This window comes from Pelobates fuscus, chromosome 6 (assembly GCF_036172605.1).
Source record: "Pelobates fuscus isolate aPelFus1 chromosome 6, aPelFus1.pri, whole genome shotgun sequence".
Taxonomy (NCBI): Eukaryota; Metazoa; Chordata; class Amphibia; order Anura; family Pelobatidae; genus Pelobates; species Pelobates fuscus.
This window is the reverse complement of record NC_086322.1, coordinates 175,715,274-175,742,689: the sequence shown is the minus strand read 5'-3', so window position 1 is coordinate 175,742,689 and position 27,416 is coordinate 175,715,274. Positions and strand designations below refer to the sequence as shown.

The 27,416-nt window shown below is 40.9% G+C and overlaps 1 protein-coding gene across 2 annotated transcripts in view; it reads left to right on the top strand.

The window, feature by feature from the left end:
* The window catches only part of LRBA (LPS responsive beige-like anchor protein), a 619,335-nt gene that overhangs the window by 135,022 nt on the left and 456,897 nt on the right, over window positions 1–27,416 (top strand). For both annotated transcript variants that reach the window (XM_063458500.1, XM_063458501.1), the window contains exons 29-32: window positions 1,763–2,168; window positions 16,035–16,165; window positions 21,742–21,820; window positions 22,095–22,228. In XM_063458500.1, the coding sequence (XP_063314570.1) occupies window positions 1,763–2,168; window positions 16,035–16,165; window positions 21,742–21,820; window positions 22,095–22,228 (750 nt within the window). The remainder of the gene's footprint in view (window positions 1–1,762; window positions 2,169–16,034; window positions 16,166–21,741; window positions 21,821–22,094; window positions 22,229–27,416) is intronic.

The following is a 27,416-nucleotide window of genomic DNA, read 5'->3' as shown; positions in this document are numbered from 1 at the left end:
ACATTTTGGTCACTACGGCAGCACCATTCCTGCAAAATGCATATTCTGGGTGTGCTACCCAATTCCTTTTTGTCTTTCTAATAGTCTCTAGACAGAAAAATGTGTAGGAACTGCTGATCTAGTGCACTTCTTGACATAACTGTGGAAAGTTCATGTCTTGTCATTTGGTTAAATGCATTTATATCAATGGTATACTTCTCTGTTCTATAGGACCTTGTGTTAACGACCACTTACCATAGGCTCCTGCAGGGTCTAGCAAGCTATTAACAGAGCCTGAGAAAATTATTTCTAAATGAAACAGAATTTGCAATAAAGAAAGTGTAAACATTAGATGACTCTTTACAGGAAGTGTTCAGAAGGCTGTGGAAGTCACATACAGGGTGGTGGGACTAAGGCTGCATAAACAATTATTTCACTCTTAAATCGCAGAGAATCGAGCAGTGAGACTTCAGGAGCATGATCTATATAACAAAATTATTTCATTAAGCTAAAGTCTGATATAAGTTGTTTTTATACAGCAAGCATATTACAAACATTCACTTTTCACTATTCAGTGTTCCAGTTTAGGTAACAACTAAAGGATAATGTTTGAATTATGGTATCCTATCTTGAGGCTTTAAAAGTCTTCCATTTTTATATATTGCCTTTTCATTTGTGTAAATTATGACAGTGGAACGCCTACCGAGTTTAGGTTTCCAGAGCAAATTACAGCTGGGGAGTTGCTAAAACTGAATCCATCCTGTTCATTATCTGTGAAGGTGTATAGTCTATGCAGTGTTTTAGATTTCCATGTCTTGCAGCTCCATTAAATAAAGTGATATTCAGATTTAAAAGTGAAATTTAAAGATTTAGTGAAAAATAAGTGGTCATGATCAGACATGTTTTTGATATTTGATATATAATTTGAAGCCACTGTTGAAACCCTGGCATGTCACACTTCATTAAATAAATGCAGTTCTGTCACATATTTCATAAAGATATAATTATGAAATATTGGTTTAAGACTGTTGGGATTTTACTGATATCTCAACGCAGTCCAAAGATCCACGAAGATAAAGTAGGGACTGTTTTGTCTTGCGTTAAAGCCTGAGGTTGACAAAAGTCCGAGCTCCATCGTTAACAATTGTTTAATCCTAGGAGCCATCACTTGTGACGGCTGTGGGATTTTTGCATCAGTTTATGGAGACTCCTGCGGCTCCATAGCCCCCGACTCTTGTGGCTCCTGGCAACTGAAGCACCATGAGCAAAAGGGGAACTGCAAACAAAGATGGTTGCGACCGCAAAGGTCAGCTTGAGGTCACCAGAACTACATCGGATCTCTTTGATACATATGCAAAGACCTTGAAAGTGACAGATCTGCTTTAAAGGGAAACCTCTTCAAGCCCCCAAATAATGACATTGTAAAGGCAGGGTAGTGTGCAGTGATAATCACTGCCTCCATACCTTGGTATGGATTGGTATGACTCATAGCTCCACTCCTCTATTTAGTAATTGCATGTCATGCTCCAGGTTGCCAGATACCAAGCATCTCCGCCTAACAGTGGGTAAACAGTGATGCAAGACCCAGCTCCAACTCAAAGCACCATAACCACTTTAAGCAGTTGAAATGGAAATCATGCCTGCTAGTCACACGAATCACATGAAATTATTTCTTCAAAATGTATTGCCACATCATAATTACAGATTTATTATTTTTTTTTTATTTTTTTTAAAGAATCAGCCACTTGTTTAATAAATTGGTTTTCATTTGTAATTTCCCAAGGTGTTCAGTCTGAGGTTCCAGCCTCCGCTGAAGATGTTGATGGCAGTGCATCTTTAAGAAGAAGAGACTCTGGAATTGGGGAAGAATCTGCTTTGGGTACTGTCAGCAGTTCTGATTCAGTGGCTGAGACAGGCCAGGATCCTGTCAGTTCAGGCCCAGATGCCATCAGTGAGGTTTTATATACTCTTTCATCTGAAGTTCGAAAATCTACCCTAGAGAGTGGAAGTGATGGAGTGAGTGAACAGCTTCCTGCAAAAAATGTAAACGTAAAGGACATACTCAGAAGTCTTGTGAGCACACCTGATAATTTATCCCACATAGACCCTGCGGTGCTTCCTCCATCTTTTCTGGGAACGCTAGGAGATCCTGCGGCTGAGCATTCCGTCCAGTTCCGTTCATTTGACAGGTAATTCATAGAGCATGTACATTTAAATAATCTGTGCCCCCTCAGCCAATTCTAAAATGACAGCCATAAATAATTCAAGATAAAGGGTCAATTTAAGGACCATAACCTCAGCAGCTTAGGGATGTGGTTATGTTGTAAAGAGTCTATCGACACCATTCCGTATGCGTGTTTTGTGTTTTTTAACCACTCTAATTGGGTTTGGTTTGACAAATACCTGGATTCTTCTTGGCGCCAATTGACTGCCCATTCTCTGTTTCTGTTGTATCAATAAAAATGCTGACCAACCTTGCGAGCAGTGAAAGAGTGGGTTAGCATAGCCCTCTCAGCCTATCATTGATGTTCTGGTTGAATAATGTTGACATTAATAAGCTTCACCATTATTTTGGCAGCTGCAAAAGAAAACACTTATTCATATAAAATCTCCTATTATTTATTTACATTTATCCAATCCTGGACTTTTACTGAAGTTTACCACTCATAACTCAACATCAGTCCATCCTTGCAAGCGCGCTGTCTTGGCGTCATACTTGACTCTGGTCTCCCCTTTGAGCCTCACATCCAGCATGTTGCCAAATCCTGTAGATTCCATCTTAAAAACATAGCCCGCATCTGCCCCTTTCTTGCACCAGATACTACCAAGGAGCTTGTCCATGCTCTAGTAATTTCCCGCATGGATTATTGTAACCCTCTCCTGATTGGTCTTCCCAAAAGCCGTACTGCACCCCTACAGTCCGTAATGAATGCTGCTGCTAGACTGATTTTCCTCTCTAGTTGTTTCTCTCATACCTCACCCCTCTGCCAGTCCTTACATTGGCTTCCTGTATGCTATAGGAGTCAATTCAAGGTACTAACTCACGCCTATAAAGCACTGAACAACTCTAGCCCCTCTTATATCTCCTCACAGATCCATAGGTATGTCCCTTCTCGGTCTCTCCGCTCTGCCCGTGACCACCTCCTTTCCGTTGTCCGCACCCGTATGGCCAACTCGCGCTTGCAGGACTTCTCGCGGGCGGCTCCCTTCCTATGGAATAGCCTGACTACCGCCATCAGACTCTCCCCTAGTCTTGCATAATTTAAGAAGTGCCTTAAAACCCATCTATTTAGGAAAGCTTATGGCCTCCAAGACTAACCCCTACCTCACATACCTGTCTCTTGCCCTCTCCTAAAGGGCAGCCCACCTTATTTGATTGCAAATGACTGTCCTAATGTGTTTTACACCCCACCTCCTATAGAATGTAAGCTCGATTGAGCAGGGTCCTCTTCAACCTATTGTTCCTGTAAGTTTATTTGTAATTGTCCTATTTATAGTTAAATCCCCTCTCATAATATTGTAAAGCGCTACGGAATCTGTTGGCGCTATATAAATGGCGATAATATTAATAATAATAATCCATATGTACATGGACCACAAAAATAAAACAGACATGCCTATAGTTAATCTCTGCAGCAAGCAGTGTATTAATCATGAACACTTTCTTAAACATATTGAACAATATGTATTTGGAACCAAAGAAACCATATGTAATTGGATATAAAGATTCCGTTTATATATGATAGAATCTTTCTCCCCTTGGCATTGGTCATTTGGTTTATAAATGTAGACACATGTATCTGCTCTTGGTAGGACCTTGCACATATTATAATCACATATTGACGCTCCGTGTCATCAGTTTAAAAAACTAAATATATCTCAAACAAAAAACTCCCTCACATATTCCTTAACTTGTAACATGTTAGAAATCCTATCACATGGATATCAGTTTTCATCCATGGACTAGTTCTTTTCTGTTATATTGGCATCAGCATCATACATTTTTTTTTTTTTTTAATGTGGGCGGCAGGGGTGGCTGTGGAGCCTTGCCTGAATGGCCGCAATTTTACAGAGCTCCTGACAATCGACAATTATTCCATGCCAACCTGTGGCTCCAAAGTGCCATTGAAGAGAACAATTACCCACTCAGGCATTCATTGAGGAAGTAGCAACACACTGATGTCTTTTCTGTTCCCGCAAATGGGTAAAAAGACCCGACGGCGAACTGGGATCTACCTAGAGTTTCACACCACGAAGGCCGTGCCGGAGCTAATAGCACAAAAGGCAGGAACACTGAACGGCATCCAACTGCTGTATGGTCCCACCGCACCAGACACTCAACATGGGACGAAGGTCCCAGAGGCCTCCCCCGAGCGCCAGCAGGGACACTCAAGACATAGGTGCCCTGTTACAACGACCGATGGTAACCTCGCCGGACCGTGAGCTGGACTCACCAGTCGCGGAAAAGCTCCTCGTAAATCAGCCAGATTCCTCAACGGCACATCAGACCACGGTGAAATCAGCAGCCGAGACGAGCAAAGCCCGGCCACCAAACAAGACATCGCTGACCTGCTAAAGGAAATGAGACAAATGCATGCCGCGGATCTTGACTTGCTCAAGACAGAAATACAGGCGGTGACCGCACACACACAGGCCTCGCAGGAAGATATATAAGACCTGCGCAGAAGGTAAAGGGGCTCACAGATAAAGTCCACCATTGGCAAGCCTTCCAGTCCACCCTCACCACAAGAGCAGATGTGGCAGAGGACCGCAATAGACGAGCCAACATTAAAATCAGGGGGATCCCTGACAATATCGACTCTTCTGAACTGCCCCACTACCTCAGACGCCTCACAGCCACAATCCTACCACACGCCCAAGCGAAACTTGTACTGGACGGCTTCTTTCGAATCCGAAAGCACCATCCACTTCCTCACAGGATTTCATAGTAAGGTGCCACAACTGACAAAATCAGGCTTCTCAATGCAGTCTGGGGAAAACTCCTATTTAACCTTCTACCAGGACTTAACATAACTAGCCAACTGCACGCAGCTAACATGGACTACAGATGGACACTGCCGAGGTCTCTAAGGGTAACTAAAGACTGAGCCGCTCCTTGCTACAGGATGCCAACCCATTCCTGCAGGCTGGAGGATTGCCACACAATCCCAGCAACAGGCGGCCCCCTCTGAGTCACATTCCTGGGACCCGGAGAGAACACCCTTCGTCCCCAGGAGCATAGAGAGGCCAGGGGCACTGACATGAGCTGTCTACCGACGCAATCATTCAATATTTTCTTCTGTTTGGTTTTTACTATTATACCTTATTTTCTGTTAAAAAAAAAAAAACAGAAAAAAAAAAACCCACCAAATCTACTCACACTTAGCAAAGCACAGTTAGGCACAGGGACCCTTCATTAGTGTGTCTCCACACCTTAGTGCAGGCTCTCACCATCCGTGGGAGTGAAACAGACACATATAGGTCCATACTCTTCCTTCTCTCCCCCCTCCCCCATTGCTAGGGGTCACCAACCTACTTGGCCGAACCTTAAGCAGGTCCTCCGGCAACTCTGGGATTGTGAACACCCGCACTACGACTTGAGCCACGAATCTTATGCGCAACACAGATTAACCACAAAGGTGTGGACCTGTTGGTATCATGCAGCCTTACCCTTAAATCTCCTCAGATGAAATCCCAACTAAGAGATGGCATGCTCCCGTATAGCTTACCACATTCAAGACTTGACAGCTGGGGAATACACGACATACATTCTCACACCAGACAATTCCACTGCTAAATAGGCATTTCCCTACATACTAACTCTCTAATACCAAGTTCTCTTTGTTGTCTTTAAAGCTAATATCTCTCATCCTCATTAATAATCAGGCGGTTTGCAGTGCATGTCAGTACAGATGTATGCACCTTACCAAGCATTATAGACAAGCCTGCAAAAGATAGCAAGTTTTATTTGGGTATTAAACATGTTCATCTCGCTTGACCGTAATAACATCAATAAAAAATGTGCGAAGATAGCAGATACCACATAATGTAACCTTACCACTCATAAAAGTCTTACAGTCAATCGCTACTCCTGTGTGGCTGTTGTGGCCATATAGGCTGTACTTTGTTTTATCGTGCACATACTTTAATTTTTTATTTTTATTTTTTAATTATTATTTTTTTTTTTTTCGTAGAAGATTAGACCAAAAAGACATTATTCACAAAGTTCATTCATGAATCAAGTCCAATTGCCATACATTAAAAACTGAATATCAAAATGTAGGAAAATATAGCTGTTTTGGCAGACCTCTGCTAGTTTCATCTTGGATATTTTAGCCTACATTTTGCAATTTGGTTTTCAGTTCATTACAATTTGGTGTTTAGTAAATAAACATGTGTGTCTTTATATTCCCCTGCACCTCCTTCTTGTCTAGTCCCTGTCAGCTTCACTTTCTTGCTTTTATTCGTTTCTTGTGTTCTCATTTCATAGTTCTTATGTTAATGTATTTTCCTTTTTTACTATGATTATTGTCCACTCTGGGTTTAGTGAACGTGGTTAAAGGGTCACTGTAAGCATTGTATCTGCTTCATCTCACTGAAGTGACTACAGTGTCTGTAGTCCCCTGGCACCATTATTCAGTTTATTCTGGAGGTAATCGGAGGTATTCAGGAGGATAAATAAAACATCTAAGAATTGTTTGCTTTAATTTATTCACCTCATTAAAATGGCAGACTTGGTTCAGTGTAATAGTTGTTAAGCATTTGTTTCACGTTCCACTTTTTGGAGATTTGGATGCTATCTAATCTGTAGACAGTTCTCTATATTGCGGCAGGAGATTGTATTTTTGAAGTCTGAGATTTGTAAATTAGCTGGTAAACAAACTCAGGCTGGAACTTCTGCAAAGCCACTGCCACAGAGATGTACTAGGAATGGCAGATGGATTACTGTAGGATCTGGTAGACTTAGAGTTGTGGATAATAGGCATATTGCACAGTCTGTTGCTCTACATAATTAATTTTCTGCAATTTCAGAGTGTAATGGTGTTATGGAGACAGGCTCAGGTACTGAGGATAGTGGTGTTGTGGAGACAGGCTCAGGTACTGAGGATAGTGGTGTTGTGGAGACAGGCTCAGGCACTGAGGGTAGTGGTGTTGTGGAGACTGGCTCAGGCACTGAGGGTAGTGGTGTTGTGGAGACGGGCTCAGGCACTGAGGGTAGTGGTGTTGTGGAGACGGGCTCAGGCACTGAGGGTAGTGGTGTTGTGGAGACGGGCTCAGGCACTGTGGGTAGTGGTGTTGTGGAGACGGGCTCAGGCACTGTGGGTAGTGGTGTTGTGGAGACGGGCTCAGGCACTGTGGGTAGTGGTGTTGTGGAGACGGGCTCAGGCACTGTGGGTAGTGGTGTTGTGGAGACAGGCTTGGAGACTATGGTGATGCCTAATATAAAGCATTTGTTGGGGGATTCTATCATAAGAGGTGTGGAGATGGACAATAGTGGTCTTGCGAGATGTCTTCCCGGAGCTATTGCTCACAGAGACAGGAGACATATTTGTAATGTTGTTAAGCTAGCAAAGCAGGAAGGGGAATTGGATGTACTTGTCCATCTAGGGACAAAATACTTGACTTGCAATGAGGTTTCAGAGGTAAAGAGGTTTTTTGTGTTTTTGCCAATCATAGTTCTGCCTGTGCATAACACTCAGAACGACAGGCGGATGCGTATTAAAGACTTTAACTTGTGGCTTGGTGAATGGTATCTGGAGCAAGGATTTGGCTTCATTTCTCATGGTAGCTCTGTTTGGAATGGAAATAAACTTTACAAAAAGATGGTTTACATCTTTCTCGAAAGGGAACAAATGTCCTCAGTGAGCAGTTCAGAGGTTTTGCTAGGATGTATTTAAACTATGAGGGGTGGGGCGGGGGGGCGGGGGGGGGGGGGGGGGGGGGGGGTAAAAGGGTGATAAAACATCAATCCAATTGCCCCCCAAAACAAGGACAGGAGGTGGCTGTAGCAAGTGTGTTAAACAATGATAAGCTTAGTCTTGTCTACAAATGCTCGTAGTTTAGGGAATAAGAGCCATGAACTTGTGGTAATACTGGCAACAATGTAGTAGCACAGTAAAGGAGTTTAAGCATGCGTGGGATATGCGTAAGGCTATCCTAACTATGATAAGGCCAGGGACTAATGAAAGTATTTAAAATAAATAAAAAAATTGGGCAGACTAGATGGGCCGAATGGTTCTTATCTGCCGTCACATTCTATGTTTCTATATTCTAAACAGTTTTTAATGTTTTAATGCTGAACATGAGTTTCCAGCTGCTTTAGCCTGTGGAGAAATAGGCGGTTTGATTGGATGAGAATGTCAGCTGCTTTCAGCCTATCGCAGTGCCCATTTAGGGATGAATTGGTATGGGGCAGGGCTGTATCAAGCCAGGGACCTTCATTCAGTGCTTAACTGCTCAAAAATGTTTCAACACTGAATGGATGAACTGTGCCAGGGGACTCAAGGCGACATAACCAGTTCAATTATATTATTACTACTTATAAAGCGCCAACAAATTCTTCAGCGCTGTACAATGTCTTTAGATGCACAGGAACAGAGAGGTTGAGGATTTGAAATGATTATAGTGCCTACGGTGTCATTTTAATGTCAAAGGTACAGCCACATTGCTTCATGATTGCTCTTTGCTTTTAACGGTGTGCAATTATTAATTTAAATTATAGTCACCTGAACAACTTCAACTTAATGAGGTTGTTCAGGTGAAAACTATAGCTCCCTGCAGCCTTTCTCATGTAAACACTGTATTTTCTGAGAAAATACAGTGTTTACATTGAAAGCTAGGAACACCTCCAGTTGCAGTCACTCAGAGTGAACCGGTGGGACTTCGGAGTTGATGGAGGCATAATATGCCTCCATACACTCAGATCTGCTGTCAGCAGAGCACAGGGCAGCACTGTGCACAGCATCCTGTGATTCAGTATCTCCAGACACTGAACTTTCCTCATAGAGATTCATAGATTCAATTCATCTCTATGAGGAGGTGCTGATTGGCCAGGGCTGTGTTTGAATCGGGCTGGCTCTGCCCCTGATCTGCCTCTTTGTCAGTCTCAGCCAATCCTATGGGGAAGCACTGTGTTTGGATCAGGCTACCACATGTCAGCAAACTGCTTGTTTTTCTGATTCTAACAGCATGCAGAGTTACAGCTTCTGGCTTGAATACAGTAAGATTGTTACTATATATATGGAGGCATGAAGGGTCCAGGGGGGCTTGATGGTGGTGTTAACACTATAGGGTCTGGAATACATGTTTGTGTTCCTGACCCTATAGTGATCCTTTAAACATAAAATAAAATATTACAGTATGAACTATAGTGTGCTTAATACACCTTGTAACAGTAACAGTGGCACATTGTATGAGCTCAAGTATACTCCTCACACTGCCTGGTTATTGACCAGTGGTATTTTTTGTATACTTTATCATTTTCTATTGACCATTATAGAAATCGTTATTTTATATTTAATTCCATCTCTGCACTGTAATGAAATATTTGTGTTCTGTACAAATGACTTCCAAGACAGTTGAATAAAAGATAATCTGCTGGTTTTCTCTTTAACATGCCATGTAATGGTAGATATAGAGTCCAGCCAGCTTGCACACTCTAGGAAAGACAACTTTGTCTTGTTCTTAAAATGTTACCAGTGGGGTATCCCGAGACTTTCAAAGCATCCCTCTGATCCTGTATTTATCTCTGGAATGCTTTGTCAGAAATCAAAACTCTCCTCATATCTTAAGGATTATCTACTTTCCAACCATAGCTGGATAATATACAGTAACAGCTACGCTAGTGAAGCTCTATTGAAATACTGCCAATAGAAGGGGCTGCTGCAGACAAGGTGTGCGTTTTACTTCACATGCCAGCGCTGTCCCCATTATATTTTGTCAAGATCCAGCTTTGTGATAAGTGAGTGCCAGAAATTTATATTAATAAAAATGCAGTCTGTAGCATTGCTGATCCTCTAGTGCTCTCTGCAGAGATAGCAAATTACTGAAATTCCAGAGTTGTCTTCATTCACTTCCTTTTAATGGACTAAAGAAAGGGATGGAAATTTGTAAAGGGTCAACGTATTCCTTGGTGGAAGAATTCTGCATGTACATTTAGAATGGAATTGTAGGGAACATTATGAAATGTGTGCTAAGCAAACAAAGCCGGAAAAATGGATATCTGCCTATCTGGTATTCCGTTTTATGATGCTGATTTAGCCCCACATAACTGGTGTTCATTTATCTAAACAGCATGATGAAACTGATGACATAGTAGCACTTCATATCTAGTCTGCAGCCTTATTCAACTTGTGCTACCGCTCTGATACCTGTGACTCACACAGAGCAAATACAACTTCTGTACCTGTGGTAGCTTTTATAATCATTGATAACCCTGCATCAACCATATTGATGACTTCTAAAGTGGAATTACAAATGTAAACTGTTAACACAACTATTTTTTGTTTTCTTTTCTCATTGTTTGTACTTTTTTTTTTTTAAATGTTATTAAATGTTTCAAATTAATTAGTTATTGGGTTTAAAATTAGCGCTTTGCTTATTTTCACATCACTAAATGGCAACATTTATGGGAAGACAAATCTGCATTTATGGCATTGATAAAGACACATGGTAGCCTAATTTTTATCCCATAGTTATGCTGTTTGTATGAACATTATGCGTAGTTCTAGGATTTAGAAAGATTTAGATTGCCCGTTACAAACATGCCAAGGCTACATTTATCAAAGCAAAACTCAAACAATTATGAAGTACATTTACAAACTGAAGAAACATTTAAAATGTCTTTATTACTTTTTGTGTTGTGCAAGCTCTATGCTGGGGAGGGAATATTTAAAAGAGAAAATGCTAGGGAGGACTCTAATACAGAAAGGAGGACGGTAGTGAGGGGTCGCTGCACTGGCCTGCAAGGGTAGAAGCTGATAATGTGTGTTGCCAGCTTACAGTGCTAGTTGACGACAGATATATATATTTTTTTAAATTCTTTATTTTTCTTGTGCATATTAAAGAACATACAGTTAGTCTTGCAGCGCCACAACAGCAACTGCAGGCTTGTCATGAACATTGACCTGTTATGGCATGTGATTGGCTAGCACATTTTTATAGTATCTTATCATGAGAAACAAACTATTACAAACTGTTCTAGAACGTAAAGGGTTAAGCATTAGCAGGAGCATTTGCAGATTTCGTATAGGAACTGTAGGATCAGGGCTGTTAGTTACATGCTTAATTTTTACATATCGGAGAGTGAAGTGTTAGTCAGTTGCTATTAGGGATTCAACTTATTATCCCAAAGTAGTCTGCCAGGGGGACCTGCTTAATTTTATATGACCCAAACATATTAGCCCATCTCCCTGTAATAGCATTCCCTGGTACTAGCTAGTCATCCGAGTATGCCCATTTCGCCTTGCTCTTAGCTTAACATAATGGAAGGCTCAGATCAAGCATAAGTAAGCAAGCTAGCTGGACCTCCCTCTGCTTTAAACAATGTGTCGCTATTGACGTGCTTGGTGTCTAATTCCTGTGTGTGTGTTAGTGGCCGCGTGAAGTTTCCGTGGTTACATTCTAGGAATACGTGGGTTAAACATGCATGAGACACCAAGTGTATATACAGCAGACCGAGCAGAGAGAAGAAAACAAAGATTAAATAAATGGCATAATAGAAAAACATAAAAATAGGTCATATAAAAGCGGGTCCGTTTCAATTAGGCTTGTTGGCGTTTGTCTAGAGTGTAAGAGGCCTAGAGAATATACAGCTGGCCTGACCCTGTCATATGTTGCTATCGGTAGCCATGTCTCATGATTTGCCTGAGGCAGAGGCTAGAGTCCAGCATCATACACTTGTAAAGCTTCCCCTTTCAGCCTATACTGCCGAGTGTTCTGTTGCGTCCATCTTGGGGGTGCCTTGCCCGGGGGTGGCTCGCTCTTTTGGTGGGGTGCCGGTGGTTGTGCTGTCGCGGTCAGGCGGTTGCGCCCTCGGTGCTCTCGTTCCGATTGACCGTGGATTATTCTTTTTTTTTTTTTTTGCCGATCAGACACCAACCCTGCTGCGGTGTGACTTTTATTGCTGTCGGCTCTGCTAGTCCCCCTGTGCCGGGTTGCGCTGTGCGGGATGGCTGTTGCTGGGGCCCCTTGTTGGTAGGCAGGTCGGGTACTCCTGCAGGTTCCATGCTCGAGTTTGGGGTTGTGTGTGTTGTCCTGTCGGGAGGCTATGTTGGAGCCACGTGCGGGGTTCCACCGCAGGCCGCGGCGGGTCGCTGGGCGGATCCACGCCGCCACCGCTTTCGCTGCCCGTCTGAAGGGTTGTCTCCTTGCCTTAAGCTTCGTCCACAGGTGTAGGAACAGAGCCTGTAGAAAAACTCTGTTGTGTGCTGGGGCGGCTTGGGAGGCGAGTGCTTCTTCCTGCTCTGTACCTGCTCCGCCATCTTGGTTAGGCCCTGACGCCCCCGTTTGGGCGCCAGTTTAGTCGCTTGGGCTTAATGGGAAGCTGTAGCCGGTGCGCTGGTGCCGCGATGACCCTCAACGGCAGGGGGGGGGAGGAGAATCAAGAGCCCCTTCTGCCTCTCTGTGCTCCAATGCTGGCAGCGGGGAGACCGGCCGTATCTCCCCAGCCGCTCCCGCAAGCAGGCCCCAAAGAAGCTTCAGGTTTCGACCGCCGGTCAGGTGAAGAGACGCCGTAGGAAATGTCTCCTGTGAATGTATAGTTACTCCAGCCGCATAAGAGCTTGTTTTCTTAGGTAGAAAATCGTTATTTTCAGTCGTTTGGTTTCACTTGTCAGGAGCTCTCTTCATGTGCGTCTTGTCTGCATGGCGGTCGGTCCCCGTCCCTGACGACAGATATTTTTTATGCACAGATTGGGCTGCTTTAGTAATGTATAACTAACCCATGGCACAAAGGTACTATATGTGCAGCGTTTCAAGCAGAAACTCTACATGTACAGATTCCTACCACCATGACCAGTTCTAAAAGCAGAAGTGGTCATGGCAGAGTGCGAGTAACCCTTTAATGTAATTTTTAAATATCTCACAAATATACGTGTGTACACACACACTACTACGCGTAAGTATTTAGCGCTTAAAAATGTGATGGCACACTCACTGTGGGTATATTTCTAGCTAAATTTTCACTGGCTTGTGGCGAGTATAAAATTGGAGCTTTGTATAAGTATATGAGTGTATGTATATAATATATATGTGTGTGTGTTTCATAAACTGAAGTAATCAATAATACAATTTTTTGGAAATCAGTTTCTTTTATACTCTTACATCTTCTATAGAGATATATTGATCTCCATCCAGTCAAAGGAAAGAATTTACAAGAAAGAAATTTGGAAAACCGACTGTTATAAATAATATAATTATTTTTAATCTGAATTCATTTTCCTAGCTGCGGTAAAGAATGTATGTGTTCTAATAGTTGTGTAGTGGGGAAAAAGGCATTTTGTTGGCTGTGGCTTGGCCTACTAAAGTCTGTTGTGCTGTGCTCATTCAGCAGGCATTAATTATCTGCACCACAAAGCCTTCTTACAGTTCAGCATAATTGGGACTAATAACACACTGACCTTATGCCTGAGAATATTTATAGCCGCTGGTCTTTTCACCCTTGTCCTGTCAGAAGTGATGCAGGCCCGGGTTTGAAATACCAGCCATTCTCACACAAGATCCTTAAAAGATACATTACTTTTAAAGATGACAGTGGATTGTTAAAATGTAGCTTAATTTAGAATTTTGCAGCCTGGTGGAAACTCCACTTTGACATTGCATAAAAAGAGCTATCTGATTTATGGGATTAAGTTCCTAATGGCGGAGAAGGTTTCTGGCGAATAATTGGCCATTGCTTTATTCACTTGTCATGGTACAATGACTTGTGTATTAAGGAAATGGGGTTTGTATGAGGAAACGAAGCCTTGCATGTCATCAAGAATCAAGGTGTCTCAGAGGACAATGTTATAATCAACTTTGCTGGCCTTGAGAACAGATTTGATTTGTGGTGTCTACTGATACAGCCTAGTTACCTTTTAAGCAAAAATATCATGAAAAATGCATGTATGGAGAAAGCAAGATGTCAATTGTTTTACGTGTGTGTATTCATTTGTATGTGTCTCTTGATTTCAGCATAATTTAGATCACACATAAATATTATGTTGTATGTGTATGTCTTGAAAATTACCTTGTTCTTTGTATTAAATCATATCGAAATCTTTGTTTAAATGCTCTGAATTAATTTTCCATTTTTTTGTCAGATGGATTGACAATTATTGTGTACACTGGATCTTTCAATTGGAGGTTTAAAATGAAATGTCATCATTACATTTGCCCTTTTATAGCTTGTATGGCACAGTGCTACCCTTTCCCTGTCTTCCTTCATTCTTTTCATTGAAGCTACAGTGACATGCACATGTTGCTACAGCTTTAGACAAACCCTTCCAAAACATGATCTCACAGGCGGTGTTTACTTCTCCCTCCTGTACAGATGTTTGTGTGCTTTGTGCATCCCATTCAGAACCTAAATGAATAGAATAGACATGTGACTTTTAAAAAAATATATATATATATTTTTTTATATGACTGTGACGGACCGCCTGGCACCCCAACCGGGTACCTCAGTCTATCGCTGCTTCCTAGTACTTGCGAGTACCATAATCACTGCACTGGAATACCATAACCACCGTAAACACCAAGAACCGCCACAGCTTGGTTGGGGTCTCGCCACCCTGGACCCAAGACCAGGATCCAGTTTCCAGTGGGTAGACCTCTCCTAGTCCAGAGAGCGTAGCGGGAACAGCTCTTAGAAGAGAGAGAGAAGATATTTAGGGGAGTATTGTGATATAGCAATACCCAGAGAATAGTTCTCCAATCCACCCAAACATGAGCCAAGACTTCATGAAGGGGTAAAGCATTCTCTTTAATGGAAGTCACAGCTGGCCTTTTATGCAAGCCCCTAAGTAAGGTGTAGGCCCACATGGACCTTGTTGGGGACAGGGACAAAAATCTTACAAACCAGTCAGAACAGTAATTAAATGTATGACACTTCCATAACAAACATGCAAACCCACCCCTCTGCCTGTGAGATAATTGAGTCCGATACTGTATTAACCCAATTATCTCCCGGCAGAAAAAAAACTTTTTTAAATTTAAAAATGTTTACACAACAAATCCCCTGATAGCTCACCCAGATCAGTTCACGGTTTCAGGAATTTCCTGGAAGTCTTATTTTTTGACCGACCGTGCACATGGTCCCATGCCCAAAATGGTTCCAGAGAATTAGTGCTAACTGTCTGGAGTACAAAAGTACATACTTCACATGAACAGAGCCTTTTAAAGTGCATTGGGCAAGGTATATTGCAGGGCCCATATTCCTAAGGCAAGAGTCTGGCCAGCAGGCCCCTCCATGAACCAGTAACGAGGTTCCTTTCGTCACAATGACCATATATAATTACGGAAGCCATTTTATTTGCTTACGTTTTAATCCCATTAATATTTTTTAAAAAAATTGAGTTTTGAATTTTTGGTGTAAAGTCATACAACTAGCCAAGTGTAGGCAACAGAAAATGTCAGTGTGCTTCCCATAGTCTAGTTATTGTTGGTGCCTTTTTTCACAATATTCACTTGGTTGATGTGGTGGTTTTTTTTTTGTTTTTTTTTTGGCTGTCATGTTTGTCATTAAATTAGTTTTTTTTTTTTTTACAAATATTACATTGCAGTAGTTTTCTGTAATACTTTCACAATCCTGTTGTTCATATTTTCAAGGTTGTGCTAGACCTTCAATAGTGTTTGGATGAAGTGTACCATCAGTAGTGGTATAACAAGATATATGCCATCCATCTATAGTTTTAGGAGGTAAAATGCAAGTTTTTCCACTTATGTTTTTCACATTACATTTTTTTTTTCATTAAGCCCATGCCAGTGAACATAAGTAAGATTAAGGGAAAAAAAAACAATTTCACATGCAGTCAGTATCCTTGTAACAATCTTTTTCTTATGTGTTCTTTCCTCAGGAGTGTTGTCATAGCACCAAAAAAATCTGTCTCCCCTTCTCCAGCTAATGCAAGTACTGTCACAAGTGCAGTCAGCGTGGTTTCATCAGTGGATCCATCCCAACCTGCAGAAGCTGATGGAGAATCTTCTGGTAAGTTAATGTCCACTTGTGTCTTAAAGGACCACTATAGTGCTAGGAAAACAAACTCGCCTTTCTCCAGCACTGGGGACTCTCCTACTCCTTCGGTCGTCATCGGCTGAATGCGCATACGCGGCAAGAGTCACGCGCGCGCATTCAGTCAGTCCATAGGAAAGCATACTCAAGGCTTTCCTATGGATGCTGGCGTCTTCTCACTGTGAAAATCACAGGGAGAAGCGTGGAAGCACCTCTAGAGGCTGTCAATGAGAGGCTGGATTAACCCATATGTAAACATGATGGCCATATGATGGACCTGGCACCCAGACCACTTCATTAAACTGAAGTGGTCTGGGTGCCTATCAGGGTCCTTTAATTTATATTTGGATATATTGCACATTTGCATTATTATGTAACTAGGTCCAATCCCATGGTACTGTGATTGCTTTGTATGCAAATTTTTGTTGCATTGCTCAATATATATTTTATTATATTATATATTCAGCAAAATTGTCCTATATTGTGCCATAGCAAGGCATACAATTTCAAGCTCTGTAGGCACACAGGTGGATTTTGAGATTAAATCATTGGTGGTCTTTAAGGGTTCACTACGCTTGTTCGGTGTAAGGTTGTTGGAGGTAATCTCAGAGTAGCTATTTCTCCCGCAAGTGATCTAGTCATGAACGATCACTGCACACATTCCCATCATGCCCTCTGAAAACCATCCTACACCATGCCCTAACTGTAACCCTAAACCATAATGTGTTCTGAAAATCACATTGTGACACCAAATGTTTCATTGAATTAAGTATTAGATGAATGTCTTTTAAACTTCGCACCTGCTGTATAAACCTCAAGCCATGCTATATTTACCCTTCAGCCTATGCATTAAAATCCTGCACCCACAGGAAAAAAAAATACTACTTTTGCTGTGTAATTCCACATGAGGTGCATTCAAGTGACACTGTATAATTGGAGGTGTTTCTCTAACAATTAAATAGTGCCAGTAGGGGCTTTTAGGACTCACCCCAAGCCACGTCCCTTTTATGAATATAGGTCTCCAGTTTGTGTAATTGTCAGGCGTTAATTCTGCATACTGCCAGTGTGACATTAATATTGCTCTGTCTCTTGAAAATATTGGGTTCTGGCGAATGAACTATAATGTGCCTTGGCACTTTCACTAGGTTTCTAAACTTTGAAGGCACTTTCTGCTTACTCTGGATATGCATATCCAGCTCAGTTTTTGTGTGTGACTGCTCTAGGGTACTGATCGAAAGTTAGTTGCTTGGCAGGTTTACTTGGCTCTCAAACTCCTGCTATGGTAAAATGTTCTAAAAGGTGAATACAGAGCTGCAAAGATTGGAGAATAGCAGATATTACTACAGTAGATCACTTTAGAACAGGTTTCCAACGGAACGGAGTGAGATCTAGTCTTCATGTATACAATATAATATTGTAAAGCACTATGGAATCTGTTGGCACTATATAAATGCCCATAATAATAATAAGAAGAAGAAGCAGAAGAAATGTTTTGTGCATCTGCTCGGTAAACCTTAGTTTTTGTGTATGCATTCCAGGAATGCATTTTATTTCATTATATATGCTTTTGTTGAATTTGTAGTGTAGGGAAAAACCATATACACAGAATGATTTTTTTTTTTATTTTTATGGGAGGTATTCTAGTTATTAATAAAACAGGTAATGTTTTTGGCATTCCTACTCTCTAGGAACTTTTGAACTTTGTATATAGTGTGTTGCTGTTTTTGGGTGAATGAAACCCAGACTGTTAACACAAATTATGTAATGTGTACCTGTACAACTTCCAGAACGTCTGGCAATATTGGCAATAAAAGTGTCGTTTTAATCTGACCTGATAGCCTGCAGCACTGTGTGCAGAATACTAAAAATGCCAAAACTATTTGGACCGCTAATTAAAATAATTGTAGCACAAATATAACCACCCATGATGTCACTGCTAAAACAATGTCCGAATATTTGTCCATTTAATGTTCTACAAATGTGCTATTTTGTTCTAGTGAGACAGACATAAAGAGACAGTCTTTCATGACTAGCCATAAATTATTCTGGATTAAATGATTCTAAACTGAGGTTCTCATGACCACAATCCCATCAACACATAGTTTTCCATACCAAATGCAATGTTTAATTTGTTCCGTAAACATTGATTTACTTCCTGGCAATGCCAGTAAGGGTAGCACAACAAATACATCAGATTTGAGTTTAGTAGCTTCACTAATTAAAATAGCGTGATCACGTGTGTGTATGTATGTGTGTGTATGTATATATATATATATATATATATATATATATATATATATATATATGTGTGTTTTTTTTATTTGTCACATGGTAAAATGCATGCACTATATGCAAACTATATGAATTGTAATGGGCCAAAATATTATTTATCATGGTAAACATAATTTAATGGTATTATTCCATTAAATCTTTTCAACGTTACCGTACTCAAAAAAAAAAAAAAATGCCTCTAATTCAAGCTGGATTTACAATAGATGAGTCAGAGTGGTCAGCATAGGGCTAAAACCAATAAATTAACAGCATATCTCCCAAGTGTCTTACTTTAGAGTATCCAAATCCCTTATTTTTCTTTAACCTTTTCTATTTTAGTGCTCCTATTTTTAAAGATCTCAGAATCTTTGTGTTTATGTACTAGAAAGGAGGAAAAGTAAAACAGTAAAATGGGATGGTTTATGTGTCCTAGCAAGGACCCATTGGTTTAAAAACATATTACTTTAGAAGGATATTTATCAAGTAATCATACTTTGATGAATTGATAGAGCACTGGCACTTATTGTCAGCGTGCCATTAAAAAAAAAAAATGGTTCTTCAATGAAACAGGTGATCTGTTGTGCATTAAAATCTATTTGAATCTTCAAAAGTTATGGTTTTAAAGGTGAGTTTAATTGATTTAAATTGCCTTATTGTAATTTGATGAAAATAAAAATCCATAAGCTGCTTTCATGAGACTGCAGAAGAGGGAAATGTCTTAAATGATACTTTATTGCAACAGACATTATTTGTCTCAAACCTTGGGGACTCTGAATGTACAATAAGCTCTGCACAGAAGGGTGCTAGACAGATGATCTATTTGCATTTTCTTTTATGTTCTTGTGAGTGTCTGTAAAACTGTCAGTTTGAAGGAGCCAGTTTATCAGTGAAAGGATAAGAGAGATAAGTCAGTTTGATTCCACATGTTTGAACTGGCTACTGTGCTTATTATCCACATGTGCATTTGTAGATGTAATCAAGACTTGCCCGTGGAGACTACCAAAATCGCATTTTTAACAAAATGCACGACATCGCAAATGTCTTTATTTTATCCCCTTGTCTGCTTGAAAACACATGTACATTACAGCATTTTCTTGAAAAATAGATGTTTCAAAAACAAATGATAAATATATTTCATGATTTTGGGAGCAAAATGCAAACTCTTGTCTTGTAATGAGGCAAACAAAATTTGGAGTAGGATTTGACAGGTAGATAACTTATTTGTTAGTAGTTACATTTTTTTTTTGGTTGCAGGTAAATATAGAAACCTAGATGTGAAGGCATATAAGAACCATTCTCCCCATCTAGTCTTCCCAATTTTCTAAATACTCTTTAGGCCTTATGCCTATCCCACGCATGCTTAAACTCCTTCACTGTGTTAACCAAGATCACTTCAACTGGAAAGCTAATCGTTGCATCCACTACCCTCTTAGTAAAGTAATACTTCATGATATTATTTTAAATACTTTGCCCCTCTAATTTAAGACTTTGTTGTGGTAGATTTTTTATTTTAGATACAGTCTCCTCCTTTACTGTGTTGATTCCCTTTATGTATTTAAATGTTTCTATCATATCCCCCCTGTCTAGTCTTTCCTCCAAGCTATACATGTTAAGTTCCTTTAACCTTTCCTTGTACGTTTTATCCTGTAATCCATAAACCAGTTTAGTAGCCCTTCTCTGAACTCTTTCCAAATGATCAATATCCTTCTGGAGATACGGTCTCCAGTACTGCGTACAATACTCCAAGTGAGGTCTCACCAGTGTTCTGTACAATGGCATGAGCACTTCCCTCTTTCTACTGCTAATACCTCTCCCTATACAACCAAGCATTCTGCTAGCATTTCCTGCTGCTCTATTACACCGTCTGCCTACCTTTAAGTCATCTGAAAGAACTTCTCCTAAATCCCTTTCCTCAGATGTTGAGGTTAGGACTCTATCAAATATTCTGTACTCTGCCCTTCGGTTTTTACGTCCAATATACGTTATCTTGCACTTATCTACATTAAATTTCAGCTGCCACAGCTTTGACCGTTTTTCTAGTTTACCTTAATCATTTTCCATTTGGCTTATCCATCTTGGAACATCAATACAGTTATAAAGCTTTGAATCCGCAGCAAAAAGACATACCTTACCATCAAGACCTTCTGCAATATCACTAATAAAAGTATTACAGAAGATGAGTCCAAGTACAGATCCCTGAGGTACCCCACTGGTAAAAAGACCATACTTCGAAAATGCTCCATTGACTACAACCCTCGGTTGCCTGTCACTTAGCCACTACCTTACCCATTCAACAATATTGGAATCCAAACTAAAAAGATTGCAGATTGATAAGCATTACTGAAATTTAGTTAAGCAATGTCTACTGCACCACTCTGATCTATTATTTTAGTTACCCAATCAATAAGATTAGTTTGGCGTGACCTCCCTGATGAAAACCCATGTCTCTGATCTTAAAATCCATGTGATTTAGATGTTCAACAATCATATCCTTTGACATGGTTTCAATTTCTTTCCCCACTAAGGGGAAATGGTTTCCATTTCTTTCCCCACTAAGGCTTACTGGCCTATAGTTGTCTGACTCCTCCCTGCTACCTTTCTTGTAAATGGGTGCAACATTTGCTAATTTGCAATCTTTTGGGACTACTCCAGTTTACATATAATGGAGTATTGGGAGATTAAGGGGTAATTTCAGGAAGGAACAAGTAAAAATAGTGGAATTTTATTTTCAAAATGGCAAGTCCATTATGTTAATACTACGATCTTTCCCCCACCACTTAAGTATAAGAAATGGAACCTCAGTGACTATGATTTGGAAACTATTTCAACATTTTGAGGAAACAGTTTATTTAAAGAACTTTCCACACAGAGAATATCTAATTTGAGCTCTAGAGCCTCAAACATCAATGCTTTGCACAATGCAATCAAAAGAGCCCAACTTTGTGAGGTGGCAAATGGAGCTCATTTAAAAGATGTCTTCTTCCATATGTTAAGCATTCATTGAATGTAATATCGATTAACCAATTATCAATGATGAGAAAGTAATGGACTCTTCAAACCTTACGCTGAATTTTCGCCAACCCTGTTTTGAATTATCTTATTTATATATATTTTTACCCACTATGCCACTTGATATTCTTTCAACTCCTTTCATTATCGATCATTGCTGATTTTATTATAGCATATGTTAAAATATTTTCATTCACTCTTAAACTGCTACTTGATGTACATTGTATCTGGTTTCGGGAGTATAATTTTTTTTTTATTCATTCTCTTTGCAGGCAGTGCTTCCTCTAATTCAAAGCTGCCGTCTGTTCAAACGGTTGCGTCTGTGCCACAGGACTCTGCTTCACACATGAGGTGAGTTTTGAATGTTTTACTATTAGCTCTAGCTATTTATCCCTGCAACAATAAATTTGTTAATGTAAGGGCTGCGTTCCAAGGCTTGCCTCACTAGTTACAGATGTTCCTGCTAAATTGTTTCATAGAAGAGCAATTGCAACTTTCCTCTTGGTTCAAAATAAATTTATAGCATACAAGACAGAATGCACAATTAAACTTTCTTTACTTCTCAAAGTTTGCTGCCTTTCTGACCTTTGAAGAGTTTAAGGTAAAATCTGTCTTCTCACATTAGCATTACAGAGCGATTGGAGCACGCGCTGGAGAAAGCCGCCCCACTCCTGAGGGAGATATTTGTGGATTTTGCCCCATTTCTGTCTCGCACTCTTTTGGGTAGCCATGGCCAAGAGTTACTCATTGAAGGGACAAGTAAGTAGCCAAAAGCTGTTCTACAATCTATGATTCAAGTTCACTGTTATTTTCACTGTGTGTGTGTGTGTGTGTGTGTATGTATGTATGTATGTATGTGTATGTATGTATGTGTGTATGTATATATACATTTTTTTTTTTTTTTTTTTGCTGAAGTTCTCTGCAGCAAAAACAGTCAACTTTCCTACACAGGCAAGGTTTACTAAGGTGAGATTTGTTTGAAATTCAAAGAGAATTCAAGTTGAAATTAAACATTTAAAGGTAACCTGTTACCACTTACCTTTGCCTCTGTACCCCTGCCAGAATCTCATTACAGAGATTAGTTTTATTCTTCTGCAGTACCCACCTTCAATCCACCCTCACTCCTCCTGTGCTCTTCAATGATTTGCCAATTTAGTGACTCCTCTCTAAGCCTGGAACACCACCTCCATGTTGCCAACACTCTTACCTCATTGGCTATACCCCCTAACCAGCACTAGCACTAGTAGTAGTGTGGTTGGTATGGATTCATAGTAGGGGAGGGGGGGGGGGGGGGCACCTGTGGGAAGTCTTATGCTCTTCTTTATCAACAAATTCTTCTGCATCGTTAATGCTGAAGAATTGATTGAAAAGTGGGAGGATAAATTTTTTTTTCATGTTATTTATATAGCGCCAACAAATTCCGCAGCGCTTTACAGTGGGTGGACAAACAAACATGTAGTTGTAACCAGACAAGTTGGACACACAGGAACAGAGGGGTTGAGTGCCCTGCTCAATGCGCTTACATGCTAGAGGGAGTGGGGTAAAGTGACACAAAAGGTAAGGATAGTATTAGACTAATGACAGTTGCAAGAGAGGAATCAGTCAGGAGCTATTAACAGTTTGATTGATCCACTTTTACGAAGAATTGGGTTTTTAATGATTTTTTTTTTTTTTTATGTGGTTTTCTCCCAGACTACACATTTGCTAGCAAAACTGCTGGTGCATTGTACATTTGACATTCCATGCTCTTTAAAAAAAAAAAAAAAAAAAAAAGTTTACTTTATAGCTGAACTGGCAGAATTTTCCAAATTGCCTATCCGTCCAGTTCGGCTACTTTAGCCTTAGAGATGAAATTCTCTTTGAATTCACTTTAAATTACGAACATATAGCACTTTAGAACAGGGGTTCCTAATTAATTTTTCCCGTGGAAGCCTTTGACATAGTGTATCAACATTGTGCGTAAACCTTTCAATTGGCAAAACATACGATCTTATTTTTTTGGCCAATTTTTTTATTTTTTTATTTTTTTACTATGTATACACATTAATTTCTACAGTTGGTAAACAGATTGCAGTACTTAGTAGCAGGTGTGTTTTTGTGTGTAGAGTTGATGTTTGTATGCAATTTTATCATTTTAATACAGGGATGTGTTTGTATGGAATCTTAGCATTTGCGTGCAGAGGTGTATTTGGATGTAGTGTTTTAAATGTGGATGTACATTTGTGTCTAGTATTGGTGTTTGTATATAATTTTGGAGTTATCGGGTATCTTTTTATGTCCTGTTTGTGTTTACAGGAGTGTGTGTTCTGTTGGTGTTTGATTCGCTGGGATGTCTACATGTACTGCTACATACATACTTACACATTAACAAACACACACAGACACTTAGTCATATACACACACCTTGACACACAGATACACACACTGGCACATGCAAACACCGATGCACACAAACTGGCACATACAAACACAGACATACGAGGGGCGGGGCCTGACCGCTAACATGGCCGGTCGCACATCCTAAGAGCTCCTGCAGCAATAGACAAAAGTGCAAAACTACCGACCGAAATACCAGCACTAGTGGCAAACGGGAACCGGTGCAAGACGCAGAACAGCATCAGGAACAAAATCACACCTGTCCGGCACCGGTGCACCGCGGGAAAAACTAATACTGGCCATGCGGCCTATGCCGGAGCAGAACCTGAAGACCGGGGGAGACGGCCACTCTCCGGGCACGGGACACGCTCCGAAGCAGAAGCCCAGTACAGCCCTGCTACCCCCCCCGTATGGACCGGTGGGGGACATCCCGGTCCTTGCTGGGGACGATCACCCCCACAGACAAACCTGACCAAGCGACACAAACTTCAATCAAACGGGACCTCGTAGGCCCAGCCAAGATGGCGGCGAAGACGAGGCTTGGGAACAAGCACACGTGCCTCAAACCACCCGAGCACACACAGGGGCTTTCATCGACCGGCTACACAACTATTTCTGGGCACAACTTAAAGCCCGGAGACAACCTTACAGGCTGGTGATGAGAGAGGTAGCAGCGTGGATACGCCCGACCTCCCGACGCACCTTACAATGGAACCACCCTTGCAGCGCCAGAGAGGCCTCCAGGCTGCTTCGGAGCAGAAGCTCAAAAGAGCGGGAAATAGTACCGGGTCCCTCTAACGCCGGCACCCAAGCTCACAAACCACAGCAACTAAGGACCAACGCAACGCACACCGTAGGCCTCGGAGACGCAGTCCAAAGCCAGCAGTGAGTCGTACTACCCCTGAGCAGGGATTATCCCATCACAGCCTCACCACCCCCCGGAAGACCAACTCTCACCATGTTGGGAATCCACACAGAAAGTGGCCGAAGAGCCCCGAAGCGGAATCCAGCCGCAAGCCCACAGTGCTCCTGAGAACGACTACTCAAGGGACCGACCTGCTTCACATGTCCACATCGGCACCCAGAAGCTTGACACCCGGCGGGGTAACGGCTTTGCCGCTGACAGGGGTTGGCTGAACTTTCCCTAGAGACTGCCATCTGACCAAACACCCTCCCCGACAACAAGATGAACAATCGATATGTCTTAAGTACCACACACTGACTTTTTTTTTATAATTTATCGTATGACTTTCCTTTTTGTTACTATCTCTCTAACGACCATTAACCCTTTGCTGAGTGCTCAACAAGCATGATTATAAGCGCTAGCTAAATCAATCTAATGTGGCATCCTAAGCATGTTTGCAACTCACTAGGTGGCTGTTGGTCTATCTACATGTTAACATGCTAGAAAACACAAATCTATATACACCTTCTCACGCATAGAAGTGATTAGAAGCTTACAATATACCTGTTTGTACTATAATACTATGTGTGACTGTATGCCCCAACACGACGATCTTCAACCTACATGCACAGTACATGCACCTTTACTATGTTGCCAGCTAATATCTCTTACCAAATTTACGCATGCCGAGCGAGCTAGTTACAGCGATAGAAATATAAATGCAAGCAGATATACCTGTGCATACGTGTTAATGTTGAAAGCTACTGCAAACATACGACTACCTGCTAATGTATCACCCATTCTTGCTTTATGTTCAGTTTACATTAAGCGAATTACAAATCAATATAAAAAAAAAATGAGGCATTGATAACATGGAAATGTAACGAACGGTGTTATTGCTATATTAACCCTACTCTGTGAAAATCCTTGCATTTCCCTCTCTTTTTTCTGTACCCTTCACACGTGCCTTAAAAGAAAGATTGACAAACACAGACATACACAACTTGACACACCGATACACACACACACACACACTGGCACACATACTGTGTCAAGGTATGTGGATCTGACACATAGATACACTGGCATATTGTGGTACACACACTGACAGATACACTCACTGGTACACAGATACTCACACTGGTACACACGGGCACACAGATACACACTGTGTCAAGCTATGTGAATCTGTGTGTGGGTGGATCGGTGTGTCAAGGTGTGTGGATCTGTGTTTGTATGTGCCGGTGTGTGTATTTGTGTCATTGTGTATCTGTATGTATGTATTTGATACTGGCATATTGTGGCACACACATACACACACTGGCATATTGTGGCACACACATACACACACTGACAGAAACCTACATACACATACTGACAGATGCGCTCACACACACTGACAGAAACACTGGAAACACTGACACACATACACATACTGACCTTGGCACACACAGATACTCACACTGACACAGGTTAGTGACCCACACGCATATGTTAAATTTGCTGTTAACTTACCTTTTTAATTCATGTGGGTGACTTCCTTCAGTGATGCAGGCTCCTGGCTGAAGATGGTGTGCCAGGTAGGCGGCTGCTTACTGGCATGCTCGGTTTGGTAGGAAGTGCTGTCACTTCCTCCCTGCATCCCATACAACAGGGGTTCGGTCGTGGTCTTAGACGTCCGTGGCGCCTGACTGGACCTTTGTTTAGCGTTAGCCATTCGGTGGCCCTAAATGCCACGGAACCTTAGGGTTCCGTAGAACACTAATTGGGGAACGCTGCTTTAGATGATAACCTGGTGTCATGTATATAGTCTTAGAAGCATTTCTGTTCAGACATTAAATAGTTACTGTTAAGGGGGGTGGTAGGTAGCTGATGGCAGCACTGCTAGACATAAGACTTGATGTATTCATCAATCTATCTTGTTGTGACATGGACTGATAACCTATGGGGCTGAGTAATAGTAATCAAAATCTAGTTTTCTCTTGTTTTGTTACATCTATATGCTCTTTCTTTTTTTTTTTTTGATTTGTGTGCAATCCTAAGAAATGCCTTTTAAACAAATGTATTTTTAACTGAGATTGTTTTAACACCATTATTTATTGCGCAAAGTAAATTGCATACAGACCTTAATATTGTGCTGGCTTGAATGTAGAACAAGACCCATCTATTAATATTCAATACAATGTATAAGTAGACAAGATTGCATAAGTTATAATTGCACATGAAGCCCAATTTAATGCACAATCTAAGCAATCTACATATTAGACATTATTGTTGCATGATAAAACAAATGCAGAATATATAGCAGTATTGATGCCGCCTACTGTTATTTGTGTCCTTGGGCAAAAGTGGATATCTGTATGGTGTGAAGTTCCAGTACTGGTCCATAGTAGAAATAAGAGAATTACAAGCGCGGTTGTCTCTTGGCAATGTCTGATGCACATATTAATGGGCTTGAAGATGCATACTCAATGGTGTCATGAAAGTGACCATCACGAATTTAAGGGATATGTCTTTTAATCTGTACATTTCTTAAAGGACTCTCCAGATAAAAACTTTTTATATCTGCCTTAAAATGTCCTTGTCATCAATTTTGTTTTATGGATGTCACTGGTCTTAATCTATAGATTATACTTACACAATGCATGCTTGCATTCCTGACACTGT